This window comes from Centrocercus urophasianus, unplaced genomic scaffold (genome assembly GCF_019232065.1).
Source record: "Centrocercus urophasianus isolate 14NV4802_14NV808 unplaced genomic scaffold, USGS_Curo_1.0 seq_14, whole genome shotgun sequence".
Classification (NCBI taxonomy): domain Eukaryota; kingdom Metazoa; phylum Chordata; class Aves; order Galliformes; family Phasianidae; genus Centrocercus; species Centrocercus urophasianus.
In genome coordinates this window covers 31,771,128-31,784,702 of record NW_024884586.1, presented here as the reverse complement: position 1 = coordinate 31,784,702, position 13,575 = coordinate 31,771,128, and the positions used below count along the sequence as shown (strand labels likewise).

General features: G+C 44.0%; 2 protein-coding genes across 6 annotated transcripts in view; both read right to left on the bottom strand.

Annotated features, from left to right (window-relative positions):
- The window catches only part of GPATCH2L (G-patch domain containing 2 like), a 39,140-nt gene extending 28,183 nt beyond the window's left edge, over positions 1–10,957 (bottom strand). The window contains exons 1-3 of one of the 4 annotated variants that reach the window (XM_042813315.1): positions 10,541–10,957; positions 8,307–8,974; positions 1,931–1,995 (exon numbers count right to left, since the gene is read on the bottom strand). In XM_042813315.1, coding sequence (XP_042669249.1) covers positions 1,931–1,995; positions 8,307–8,974; positions 10,541–10,645 — 838 coding nt within the window. In that variant the 5' untranslated portion in view covers positions 10,646–10,957. Of the gene's footprint in view, positions 1–1,930; positions 1,996–8,306; positions 8,975–9,646; positions 9,729–9,929; positions 9,979–10,540 lie in introns of those variants that run through there. The other 3 variants (XM_042813312.1, XM_042813313.1, XM_042813314.1) reach the window with 3 other exon arrangements.
- Positions 10,958–11,910: 953 nt separating this feature from the next.
- The window catches only part of IFT43 (intraflagellar transport 43), an 82,180-nt gene continuing 80,515 nt past the window's right edge, over positions 11,911–13,575 (bottom strand). The window contains exons 10-11 of one of the 2 annotated variants that reach the window (XM_042814746.1): positions 12,446–12,613; positions 11,911–12,036 (exon numbers count right to left, since the gene is read on the bottom strand). In XM_042814746.1, coding sequence (XP_042670680.1) covers positions 12,455–12,613 — 159 coding nt within the window. In that variant the 3' untranslated portion in view covers positions 11,911–12,036; positions 12,446–12,454. Of the gene's footprint in view, positions 12,614–13,575 lie in introns of both variants that reach the window. The other variant, XM_042814745.1, reaches the window with a different exon arrangement.

Genomic DNA, 13,575 nt, shown 5'->3' with positions numbered 1-13,575 from the left:
TATCTTCAAAAAGAAAAAACCTTCATGCTGGTAAAACTCTTGCAATCTTACATGTAACAGAAAAAGCAGCACCCATAACCAACTCCAATCATTAATAGCTAGGACAGCCAGAACACCTCCTCCCAAAGCTATAAGCATGTTTCATCAACTGACGTATAATCATATTTATGCACATAAACATACACACACACACCCCACACTTCCACCTACCTTTAAGCAAAAACCAAGTAAGGTTGTCTAGTTCTTTTTAAGTGACCATACTACATATGAAAATATCCCCAAACTTTTGGCTCTATGAGCATAGCGCACCTCAAATCACTTCTTCCACAAGACAAACATTAACAATGAAGATCATATGCTGATACTTCTTCAAATTTCACAACAAGAGATTCATTTAACAAAAACGTGCAATAAAATTATAAACTAGGACCATTTTCCACTCACTGAAACATACTGGAAGCTGGAAAACATCTTGGCCAGCATAAACTACTTTACTGCATAAACAGTTTGAGCAGGCAGAGGTGATCATAAACTTCTTACAGGTATGCATATGTGCAAACATGCACAGAGCCTACACCAACATTGCCTTCAGTGATGAGCTAAAATTTCAACCTTTCAGTCAACACACAATGCCATCGTCTGATATGTAAGTGCTCACTAACTTCAGCTCTCCCAGCAGAGTTAAATGCAAAAACAGGGGATGAGAGATTTTTTTTTTTTCTGTTGCTCTTGAAGAACAGAATACTGAAAATCGTTATTTCTCAGCAAAGGGCAAAGCTGATCTCTGAAATTCCTACCCTAGGCAAAGTGTTAGAGCCACCTCAGGTCACAACTACACACCTCAGATCAGCCCTACAGCCTAATATAATCAGAAAAAACGTACACATATTTGCTAGCATCATGTTGCCCCTCACCCAGACACTTGGGTCAGTAACAAGTGGAAGCAGTATTTCTTACCGAGTTTAGCACTCACATATTCCCAGGAGAGATCTCATCCAAATTACAGCTTTTGACATATGACAGAATAGACATCAGCACAAGCTGCACAGACTTACAAATCAATCTCCAGGGTCATACCCCACCTGCTCCAAATACAACAGTCCCATGCCTACTGCAAGTGCTTTCACACTTACTTCTACCTTATCTCTCATAAACTGAACACTTCTCACTGATAAATAAAATCAGCATTCGTTCCACACCCAAAAGCCCTAAGAAACCATTTCTCCAATAGACCTTGAAGATACTAGGCTCAACTAATACACACAACAGCAATGCTCTTCTTAGCACAGTTCTTTAGATGACTTGATAGTACTGATTATTTTGGAGTTGTTTCTTCCTTCCCATTGGGAAAAAAAACCAACAGATAGGGCTCTAGTGGTAACTAGATAACAATTAAAACATCTATAGAAAGACACTGTGAATTTTACTTTTTTTTTTACTATGGAGAGCTTTAAATTTCTCTTGTCTTTCTAGGCCTTGCCATAATAGTAGTTCATTGGGGTTGGGTTTTTTTGGTATACTAAATGTTATAGATCTGATATGAACGTGAGAAAGAACATTTCTTTACAGTGTGACGGAGCACTGGAACGGGCTGTCCAGAGAGGTTGTGGAGTCTCCTCCAGAGATATTCAAGACCCACATAGATGCTTTTCAGGCAAACTACTACAGGGGACCCGCTTTATCAGGGGTTGGTCTAAATGATCTCCAGAGGTCCCTTTCAACACCTATGATTCTGTGATATACAGGAGTGTACTGCTACCAAAGCTGTACCTTTATGACCCTCAGATCATTTTGATAACTTCTGGCACCTCACAGCCACTGGACTTTTACCCACATTCTCTTCCCTGTCTGGCTTCAAATTCAGATCTTTCTTTGGATCTGGCAAGGGAAATTCCCCATAACATGAGGAATATTTCAGGACAGTTGTTACCTTGGCGGCCCTCATCATTGGTAAACAGTCCGGTATCACTGCTGCTGCATACACTGCTCGTTTCACTGGAATAAAAACAAACAAATGAAAAAAAAACATTGTTACAACACCAGCAAATACCAAACAAACATTTTACTAGTTTATCTGAGCTCATAATACTTTACATCACAGAAATTGGGTATCAGTGCATTCCGTATACATGGCTGGGTCTAGCATGTGTCATGGTGGCTCCCTGTCAAATCCTAGCAATGCTGTATCACTCGACAAAAAGCAGAATCTTGTATCTAGTCTACTTCTAAGGTATCAAAAAGTAATTAATACACTGGCAATTGCGTGGGGTACTAGATTTCATAACCTAACTATGACATTGTCTGGAATCTCACTAGGAAATTAAGTGCAGTTAACTGCCCTGGGGTTACTTAACAGATACTCAAAAGCCTCTTAAGTTTTGTACTTCAGGTTTCTTCTTCTCAAACGTGTTACCCAGCTACATAAGGCTCTCTTCAATCTACAGCAACTTTTACCTCCTTTGCAGGGAAGAGAAGCAGGTACATTTGTAACTCTCCAGCTAAAAAGCATAGCATGATTTGCTGCAGCTGAATGCCGCTCAGCACTGTGCATTTTGCATTTACTGAAGCAGTTACAAGGGACTTACTCTTGAATCAAGGAATTAAACAAGAAATTAATGCGTTGACTGTAAAATTGGATGAATGTTTGCACCAGAAATACACGCACACACAAGTCAGCCCCAAGCATCTGACAGCTCTACTGCTGATACTAAATCAGTCCTCAGGCACTTCATAGAAAGGCTTAGGTTGGAGGGACCTCAAAGCCCACCCAAATCCCAACCCTGTGCCATGGGCAGGGCTGCCCCACTAGATCAGGCTGCTCAGGGTCCCATCAATCTGGCCTTGAATGTCCCCAGGGACAAGAGGCATCCACAGCTTCACTGAGCAGCCCATTCCAGCACTTCACCATCCTTTAAATAATTTCCTACTACATCAAACCTAAATCTCCCCTCTTTTTGTTTAAAGCTATTCCTCCTGGTCCTATTACTACTAGACTGTGAAAAAGTTGGTCTCTCTCGTGCTTGCAAGTCCCCTTAAGTACTGGAAGGCTACAATGAGGTCTCCCTGGAGCCTTCTTTTCCCTGGGCTGCACAAGCTCAGCTCCTTCAACCTTTCTTCATAGGAGAGGTGCTCCAGCTCTCTGACCATCTTTGTGGCTCTCCTCTGGACCGTCTCCAACAGCTCCTTGTTCATCTCGTGTGGGGGCCCCAGACCTGCACACAGTACTCCAGATGAGGCCTCGTGAGGGCAGAGCAGCCACACACTGCTGCCACCTCTCTTTTGATGCTGTCCAGGATTGGCCTTCTGAGCTGAACTGCACTTCAGGTAATACTTCCTCCAATTTAGCTGAGAAATATCATAACAAGTGGTAACTACTTACTGCCCTTACACCCCCTTAGTACTAAGGTCCCATAGGAGATATGAACATCAATTCAGAACTAGAACCAAGCTCTGATTGAGGAGCATTGTTACAAAGCTCTCTGGCCTCCTACAGGGAAACTGAGTCATACTGACACCAATATCAACAGAAAACCCCTTGATTCACAATCAAAAGGATGAGAGATCATAAGAAGCATCACCCCAAATAAATGCAGGAACATAATTAAACGTTTTCAGTTTCATTATGGTATTAAATTTTATTTTTTATTATGTTACTTTATTATTTAAACGTTATTAAAAATTTTGGAGCACATTATTGCTCTTGGAAAATACACTCTTGAGTACAGCCAAATCAATTCATCATGCTGGATATCTATAAACTCTGCATCTTCATCATTATACAAAGGTCATATAAATTTTTAAGGATGAATGGTTGGTATATCATTCCCACATTTCAGTATGTAAGTTAATATCAAATTCCAGCTCAATCCATTACAGTGTGTGGTTGTCCATTTGCCCTCCCACATATACAACAAAGCAATTAGGCCAAGGACTGATAACCATGAGTCATTTGTTTCATTCCTAGCTCTCCTACCAACTCACTGTATGACCCAGGGCAAATCTCAGTGTGTCTGCTTTCTCCTTTGAAAGCCTGGATTAAGAGACCTTATGAGCAAGGATTGAGTGACTGCTTCATATGGGTTTGAAGCATCACCAGAGAAAAGATGCCAGAGAAAGGAAGAAGCGTTACGTAAGATTCCAGATCACTTTAACTGCACTTGAAGCCTTCTGTCATACTGACAGCTCCTTTGCTCCTTACAGATACACGTTATTGCCAATGCCTTACTTGAATCAACTTTCATGGATCCCACTTCACCCTCTTTACAATTTCACACTTCAGAGCTAACACAAACTAGACTCCTCCACAGGCCTTTCTACAGGTCCAGTAAGCACTGATTAATGACCTCCACTTGCAAAGGAGGCTACTTACCTTAACCATGAAATAATGAATCCTATTGATCCGACAACCTACTGCTATAGAGTGTTATTGATCACCCAATCTTTGGTTAAAATGGTCCTCATTTAGCAATTTCACTGTTGCAAACACCTGGAGCAAAGCATGCTTATAATTAAATAGTTTGGGGGAGTTAAAGTGAGAGGTGATGGACAGAGATCTCAGGTTTACCCCATTTATTCTTTCTCCTGAGCTATTGTTTGTGTCAGGAGGGATATTGATTTTCTATAAAAATAAGAAAACAAGAGGCACCGAGGGGCTGCAGAAGGTCAGGCTGGGCTGGAGGAGGAGGGGAAGCTGAACACTCTGTCTCTGTCATTTGCCTTCCAAGAGAGGAATTTTTTCTTTACCGAGAGATTGGGTTTCAATTCATCAGCTTAGCCAGGCTCTCCACTGCCACTGCAGGCTGTTAGGAAAACAGCCCTCTTCCAGTGAGTAAAGGCAAGTGCACTACACACTTGAGAAATGATGGCTACAATCCCAGGCCAACACACATCAGCAGCAAACCAGCAAAGTCACACAGAGCCACTGGGGGAGGGCAATGACCAGCTCAAAAAAGTGAAGTTACATCACTTGAGAGTAGATCAGACAAACCACAGAGCTCTCACTACTAAGCACATCATTCAAAGTGATTTGTCAAACAACTCTTGACCATGATTTGCTCTGGCTTCAAGTTAAACCCAGATCATTCTGAAAGCGCTCAGCTTAGACCAACACGAGGAGCTTCAGCACTCAATATATAATTTCCCTATGCTTTATTATGGCTGCAGGGAATCTCAGAGCATTAGAGGAGAAAGAAGGGCACGTTACCTTAGCAGTTAATTGTCACCCCTGCACAAGCATGCAGATGACTATTTAAACTAAGACCACTTGCTTCTTGTTATCACAATTATCAATGTCAGGCTTTGAGTCATGCCATCACCCAACCCAGAAACACGTTCCTGCACACCTTTCCTCCTCACAGCGTACACTGAAATTTGGCAATTTCAAATATTTCATTTCACGTACACTACGTACACGCCTACAAGCAAACTTCCCATTAAATATACATTTCCAAAGCTTTCTCAGTGAATCAGTTTATTTCCTGAATATAGTAGGCTTTTGATCTGACTCAGAACAAGGAGCTCTCTTGAAAGCAGAGAAAACAGTGATTATTTCATCATCTAAGGAGATCTACTCCTACGTAACATAAAAATGAAACAGCCTCTAATTGCAGCAGGGGATGTTCAGAGTGGCCATCGGAGGAATTTCTTTACAGAAGGGGTAGCCAGCATTGGAAATAGGCTGTCCAAAGAGGTGATTAAGTTGCTATCCCTGGAGGTATTGAAGAGACGTGGATGTGGAAGTGACAAGGTTTAGCAGTGGAATTATAGTGATAGGTGGATGGTGGGAGATGATGATCTTAAAGGTCTGTTCTAACCAGAATGATTGTGATTCTATGAACAGAAATGGAACCAATACAGTATCAAGTTGCTCCATACATCACTAGATCACAGTGGACTGGTTCCAGGTACTGCAAGCTTTATTAGTCGCTTTCCCACCTTGTGATGCCAACATACCATCCTTTCTCATAGGTATCCATTTTTCTTCTCTCTTCCTCAGGCTATGCTTGTTATACAGCTGTATGAAATACCTCTCTCATGGTAGCAGAAAAAGGAGCAAAGCAGCAGTAGCAGAGCAAGAGTGAGGTAAGCAAAGCCAGTTTCACTTTGCTAGCAGCAAACCGCTATATTTAGAGCAGCAGAGACCAAGCGTGATCCTTCACTGCTGCAAGGGGCAGTCCACAGCAAAGAGGGTTATGTGTGTTTTTCTCTCCAACTTTGACACTCTTGAGTGAATCACAGCACAGATCACATTTGTGGTGCTGGAGAGGTCAAATATTCTGACCTCTGGATCTCTGAAGAGAATCTCAAAGACTTGGCAGCAGAAGGCAAACAGCATACAAACACTTGCACAATAATTTGTTTGAAAGCAAGGCACACCTGAGACAGAACAAAGTGATATCCTCAGCATATTACCTCATGTAATATAACCTCAAGTAATAGTCCGACAAAGCTCTTTATTTGCTCTTCCAAATTCTGGCACAAATAAAGCCTAGATGAAAGCCTGCTGGTTTAAGTTCAACTTTGACATGATGGAACAGACTCTGACTGGTAGAAAAAAACCCTCAAGGAGCTCTGTCCATCACTGCCACATCAAGTAAGGGCATCTCTCAGTCCATCACTAGTGACATACAACATTCAGGGGCTACTCAGCACACTTCCTTTCTGGACTGCCAGCACACAGCACTGAAAAGATAAGTGTTTTTAGCAACTAATACCAAAAAAGGCATTCACTAGCATCTTGAAAAGGCACATCTTCCCTCCTTTCTTAGCCTAAAAAGAACCACTTTTCAATGGAAAAAAAAAAAATCACTTTTTATGCTTCTTCTACTCTCTTAACAGTTAGATAAAATGCTCGTTCAATGAAAATGCACTACTGATCTGTAGGACCAGGACAGAGAGAATGTACTACAGCCTGTGCTTTTCACAGCCTCTCAGAAAGTACCTGTGAGGAGTTTGCACTTCCAGTTATTTTCCACAAAGCCCTCAATAACTGTATTCTACCTGTTCACTGACAAATTGCAGTAACTAGACAGCCAGAACACTTAAATGAACCCAAACACATGAACAATTACACCAAAGCAAACAATTATACTTCTCAAATTCATTGTCTCTGATAGTGTCTATTGTAGTGAATACTTGTGAAAAGCATATGAGACTGTAACAAAAGTGCACTGACCATTTCCTCAGTACATTCATACAGCTTCAGCAGTTTCAGGACTTCCTGAGACAAATCTTCCACTTGGCCTGTAATGCTTATCAGCCCCTAGAAAATCTACCCTCCACATCCCCCTTTCGTATACATACAAATCTTGATCTCCAAAATGTCCCACAGCAGTTTTACGAAAACAAACAAAAAAGTTTTCTATTGAATGCCTGCTGCTTCTTAAACAATGGCAGTCCCCATCTCCTTTCTGTATGCCATTTGTTACAACTCCTCCATTTGACTCGCAGCAGTTGTTTCTCTTCTAATCCCAAAAAATCTTTCTGTAAAGCAGGAGTTTTATAACACTAAACCTTCTATGCAGAGAATAAAAATCAAACTCAAAGGGAAAACTTCTCAAGAGTGATGCACAAATTCAGATCATGACATTTACGCTTCTCATTTTCAACTCGTACAAAACTGCATCATTAGTTCATCAGTTCTTCAAAACTGGACACAAATATAAGCCTGACTTCACAGTTCATAGATTTACCCTGCAAATATTCCATTTTACCCAACTTCTTTATCTTCTCACTACTTTCCTGCCACAGCCTGCAGGAAAGGTTCTGCCTGTCAGCACCTTATTCTAAATCCATAGCAGAAATGTAGAACTGCAATGAAGATGTTTTGACTAAGGTTCACACAGTACCTGCACAGAGGTCTACCATTCATTGTCTGATCAGTTCTCTGTTACTGCTTATGGTAAATTCTGAAAACAAGAAACTGCAAACAGATCATATCAATCAGACAACATAAGTACCAACAGTGGATTTATCTGCCAAACGTCAGGCCACAAGCATGCCACTTCGTAGCAGAAGGACCACAGAATTTTCAAAGAGCTGCTTGTGTAATACAGCCAGAAACGTAACTGCTAGCTTTTCAAAGAAAGTGTTTGGGTCATCATCATGGCACTGACAGGAAACAGTCCCAACAGGACTGTTGGGAAAAAAAATCTGAACTTTTAAAGTAGCTGACGGATTTTCCCTACTCAAAAAAAGAGAATAGCACTGAATAAGTTTGGAAAGAACTTCTAAAGGCAAGGATTTATAAGTAGCTGCAAGCAAGGAAGCCATCTAGCTCTAGCATGGGAAAGAAACGAAGACCTCACCATTCAGACATATTTTCATCCGAGCCTTGCTTCTGTTCATCAGCTTCACACTCCATCCTCTCCTTCCTTCCTGCCTTGCTGAGGAAGGGCCTGTTCTCTCCCGATTCACAAAGGCCACGACTAGATGATGTCCACGGGGCATTTTCCTTCCAGCGTGAAAGACGCTGTTTCTTGGCTGACTTGAACCTGCAGCCCCTCTCATAGTTCCACTCTGACACCCTGAGCTTTTGCTGGAGACTGGCAGCCACTTCTGATGTCACGCGTTTGACTTTGCGGCGGCGCCTAAGAGGCCGGCAGGGTGCATTCTCTGTAAAGGAGTCTGACTCATGCCATGAGTGTTGCTTGCTCCTCAGGGTGGCACTGAGAGCTGGATGTCGTTTGACCGCTGCCATGTCATCAGAGTCACTGAAATTGGCTGTCAGCACCTCACGGCAATCCTTCACAGCTTCATCCAAGCTGGACTCAGAGGCCTCACTGTAGCAGCAGGCGTGCTCTGCCTGATGCGTGAAGTCTGAGCGTCGTTTGCGACCCCGCCTCTTGCGAAGCTGGCGTCGCTGCTGCCGTGGGCTTAGGGCCATCTCTTCCCATAGTTCGTCCAGCTTGTTTTGCTCTGAAGTCTGTTCTAAGGCTGAGGCCAAGTCATGCACAAGTTCATCCATTGGCAATGCCTACAAAAATGACAGCAAACAATTAGTACCAGACATAAATGCTGTCACAAACACATTGCTAGACTATAGCATACTACAGCAGAGTTACACACTTTAGTCGTCTGGGAGAAACAATGCAATATATCTGCTGTTTCTTGAGCTAACATTCACTCCTTCCTGTTGCAGGGGTTAAATCCCACTTCTACCCATGGTGGTGGAAACGTCACCACTGCAGCAGTTGGGTCAAGTGCTCCGTATATGAAAAGGCCTTACATTTGTATCTTTTGCTTGGAAGGAACGTGTTCCATTACACATCTTAAGGGTAAGAGAGCCCGCAACTAGTTTGCTACCTGGTATGCCCATGTCAATTACTGTAAGCTACAAAGAAGGGTTAGCAGCTGCAGCAAGCAGATTGAAGTCTTCCAAAAAGTAGACAGGCAGTAAACTATGAGCAAAATGGAAAGCAAAAAGGCAGTCTGCAAATCAGCTTCAATGCAGCAGCAAAATAAGACGCACGGGGTCCCACACTCCTAACAACAGTGTACGTGACACCAGGACCCAGCTGCCAGGGGCAAAATCCCCAGCCTTTCCACCTCCGTACTGCCAGCAAGCCCCTCCTAAGGACTTGGCCAAACTCCGACACTGCCCGTGACCGCCGGGCCGCCCCACCGCCGGCACTTTGGGCTCTCGTACTCGGCCACTTCGCCCAGAACACCCGCGGCCCCGCTCCGGAGCAGCACTGGCTGCCGCAGGCCTCCTCCTCCGTCCAGGCACCCGGAAGGCCGCACCGTAACGCCTCTCCCGCTCCCCGCTCCGAGAAGCCGGCGCTCTCCCACACGCCGCCGGGCAATCCGCGGCCCCGCAGGGCAGCTCAACGCAGCCCGCCGCGCCCCAAGGCCGGAGCGGGAGGGGCGTCTCGAGCGCCGACGCCCCACTCCGACCCCACCGCCGGGCCGTGGCCCCCGACCCCACTCACCGGGCAGCGCCCGCTCCGCCAGCCCCTCGCAGCGCCGCTTCCGGCCTTCCCGGGCCACTTCCTCCCCGCCCTCCCCGCCGAGGGGCGGGTCTGGTGCCGGGGGCCGGCCCGGCGTGGGGCGCTGCGCCGCCCGGCAGCGCGGCTGGTAGAAGGGTGGCGTGCGGCCGTGCCCGGACTGCTGCGGGCTGTTAGAAGCCGTTACAGACCGTTGCTTAGCGAGGAGAGGTGCCTGGATAGGCGTCCCTGCCCAGGATAGCCGCGTTCTTTCATGAGTCCTTCCATTCAGCCTTTTCATAGAATCGTAGTCCCAGATTAGCTGGAGTTGGAAGCGACCCTTAAAGGCCATCTAGTCCAACTCCCTGAAATGAGCAGGGACGCCTACGGCTCGGTCACGGCGCTGAGAGCCCCATCCAGCCTGACCTTGTCTGTGTCCAGGGACAGGACGTACACTGCATCTCTGGGCAACCTGTTCCAGGCCTTCACTACCTTTATTGTAAAACCTTATTTACACCCAATCTAAATCTCCCCTGTTCTGATTTGAAACCATTTCCCCTTGGCCTGTTATCACAGACTCTGGTAAACAGTCTGTCCCCTTCTTTCTTATAGCCCACCTTTAGATACTGGCAGGTCACTTCCAGGTCTCCCTGCAGCCTTCTCTTTCGCGTGCTGAACAGCTCCAGCTCTCTCAGCTTGTCCTTGTATGAGAAGTGTTCCATTCCTTGGATCAGACTCTTCTTGGCTGGGGATGACCATGAGGTGTCTCAATGCAGTGCCACATCAGGCAGGAAAGCTGTCCACGAGGCCCTGTCCCTGCAGGACTCGCTGCTGAGGTTTAATATCACCAAAACCACAACCATACTTTCCCCAGATGAATATCCCACCTGTGTTTGAGTATTTCACCCTACAGATCACTTCACAGCTCTAGAGTCAGCAGAAATCAGGCCCGGTGCACAAGGCCTCTCCCGATGCTGGGCGCGCAGGCATCCCTTGATTTAGTGGGTGTATGTTATCACTTGCCATTGGTTTATGAAGTTCTTATTTATGGAAATATCAGTCCCTGGCTTATCTGACCCCTGGCCTGCTTGTGAATGAAAGTAACACATGCCCTGCTGAAAGCTGGTGTTTCTTATTGATTTTTTGAAGATTTGTGCGTTGGTTGGTCCCATTGCTGGAGTTTCAGCCCATGTCTCCACAGACCATTAGCTGCTAATAGAAGCTGAATGTTCCCAGCTCTTGCCATGTGCTTCTCCTTTTTGCTGCTTGATTTTTTTTCTTTTTAATTGTAAGATGCTGGCGATCAGTATACTTGGTACCAAAGCTGCATTTTATACTGAATTTGTGTATCTGGATTTGTATATCTGGAAATACACTGGACTTGTACATCTGGATGGAACTCAGTTTTGTTATTTTCTAAGATAAATCTCTCTGCGCAATTTCCTTGTCCTTAAATCTGCACCTCCTTCCGTCACAGCATGTGCCTGTTATCTCCCCAATTTATGGATCATCAGCAGCCATCAGAGTCAAGCCAAGTGTGACCCCAGTTCCATTTTCTGCAGCATTCCCTTTTGTTTCTCGTCTTTCCGTTTATTTAATCCATGTGGCAGCATTCATATTCAAGGCAATATTAGTTCATTTTTCAAGTCATATTTTACAAGGCAGTATATGAAAGGATTTGTTGAAGCCCAGATATATTATGTACATGGCATTCTCTTCATTTGCTAATTTTGTAAATTAAATCAGAGAAAGTAATCAGGTTTGTCTGACATGATTTGTTCTCTACAAACCTACGCTGCTGCTCATCACTCAAAGATCTATTATCCTTTGCATTTTTACATTTTTTTCCTGCTTCTACTTATTCTTTTATGAGGCCAGGAACAGAAGTTTTACTGAAAGGGTGATAATTGCCAAGATCATGACTTCCTCCCTGCTTCCCCCTGATACCATGCTTGCTTTTCCCCATTTCCCTGGCACCCCCCCAGTTTGTCAAAAAATAACGGTAAGAAAATCCTTACATTTGTGGCTGATTCCTACACCTTCTGAAATGATCATCATTCAGCTTCACTGCGATCTCTCCTTGCTGTTTCTCCAACTCAACCTTTATTCTGAGCTGTAATTTTAACATTTTCATTACCTTTTTGTTGTCTGAGAAATTTATGTGGAAAAGAAATATTAAAAGAACAAAAACGGACATTTGATAAATCATTTTTATCTCATTCCTAATGTCTGTCTTCAGTTTAGTTACTTTCTCTGCACCAATTCATCTGTACTTGTCTGTCCTTTTGTCGTCTTAACCCCTTCAATTGCAGTACTTCACTCTATCGACTGCAGCATTTAGTTTCCTATTTTCAGTACAGAGGTTTTCTTTTTACTCTCAGATCCTAAAATCTAATCCTGTTTTACCACTGCAATCCTTTTCTATGCTTCAGGACATAAAACATCTACAAAATGTCTGGGTTACAGAGAAAGTCCCCTGGTGGGAAGGTTATTCTGTAAACATCCACTTCAGAGCTTCTTACCTCTTCATTTCAGCTCTGTGCTGGCTGTAGTACTGAGCAGGATAACAAATTACACAAACAGTTGTGTAAAAGAATTCCTGTGCTCACACGTCCTGAGGAGACAGCAGCAGATGCCCACTTTAATTTCTCTTTTTCTCCATTCATTTTCCCGAATAGTTCGGTGCTGTTCTGTTGGTCAACAAGAGTTTTACAAATTGTATGATTTTTAAAGCACCTGTCAATATTTTTGCAAATTTCACCATTTCAAACTAACTTCCAAGAGATGTCAGCAGCCTTTTTCCTGACCTGGGAGAGATGGGGATGTTTTTCTGGGAAAGTTTTGGTGGTAACAGAATTGCTTTTGCCTTTTGCAAGGGTCACAGGAACTAAAATGGTGCCAAAACAGGGCACTGGTGTGTATAGGGAAAAAATGGAAAATTGTCAGTAGGAGTTGGTGAAATATATTGGGGAAGAAGTGGTAATCTGGTTTTGAGCTGTTTATGATATTTCTGTTCTGTCTCACAAAGTCCACTCTGAAGTGGAACAGTGACTATAAATTTTGAATCCTTGCCTGAGTTCAACTTCACCCCACATCCCCGGTGAATTATTCGATCCCTCTGTAGTTTGCAGTTTTCCTGCACAAACAACAGGGACTGGCCTATTTTTCTCAGCACTAATTTTGCTTGTAAAAAGCTGTAGGGATGCAAAATGTTCAGGACTTGTATCCTGAGTGGATTATTAGCCTTTCCTGGGCTTTGCACGTGCAGGCATCTTTCTCCTGCCCAGAATCTGTAGTCACCAGCACTAAACTGTTGCTGGGACTTGATATGAGAAAGAAGATGCTGCTGGCGAGGGACGTTCCTGAGGTGAGCAGCAAGGGAAGGTCTGCGGGATGCTCACAGCAGGGATGGCCTGCTAGGACAGGAAGAGTAAAGGGGTCGTTGCTGTACCCCAGCAAACATTCTGCATGGTCCCATGGTGCTTCTCAGCAAAACCTTCCAGGGGTTAAAAGGAAAAAGAGAGAGACAGAAAGGGGACAAGAGACAAAGGGAGGAATAAAGTCAAAAAATGTGCCGTGAAGCTTCTTGCAGCAAAATGCGGAGAAAGTCATTTCCAACTTCTTTCATCTTGGAGATGAAGCCACTAAATAA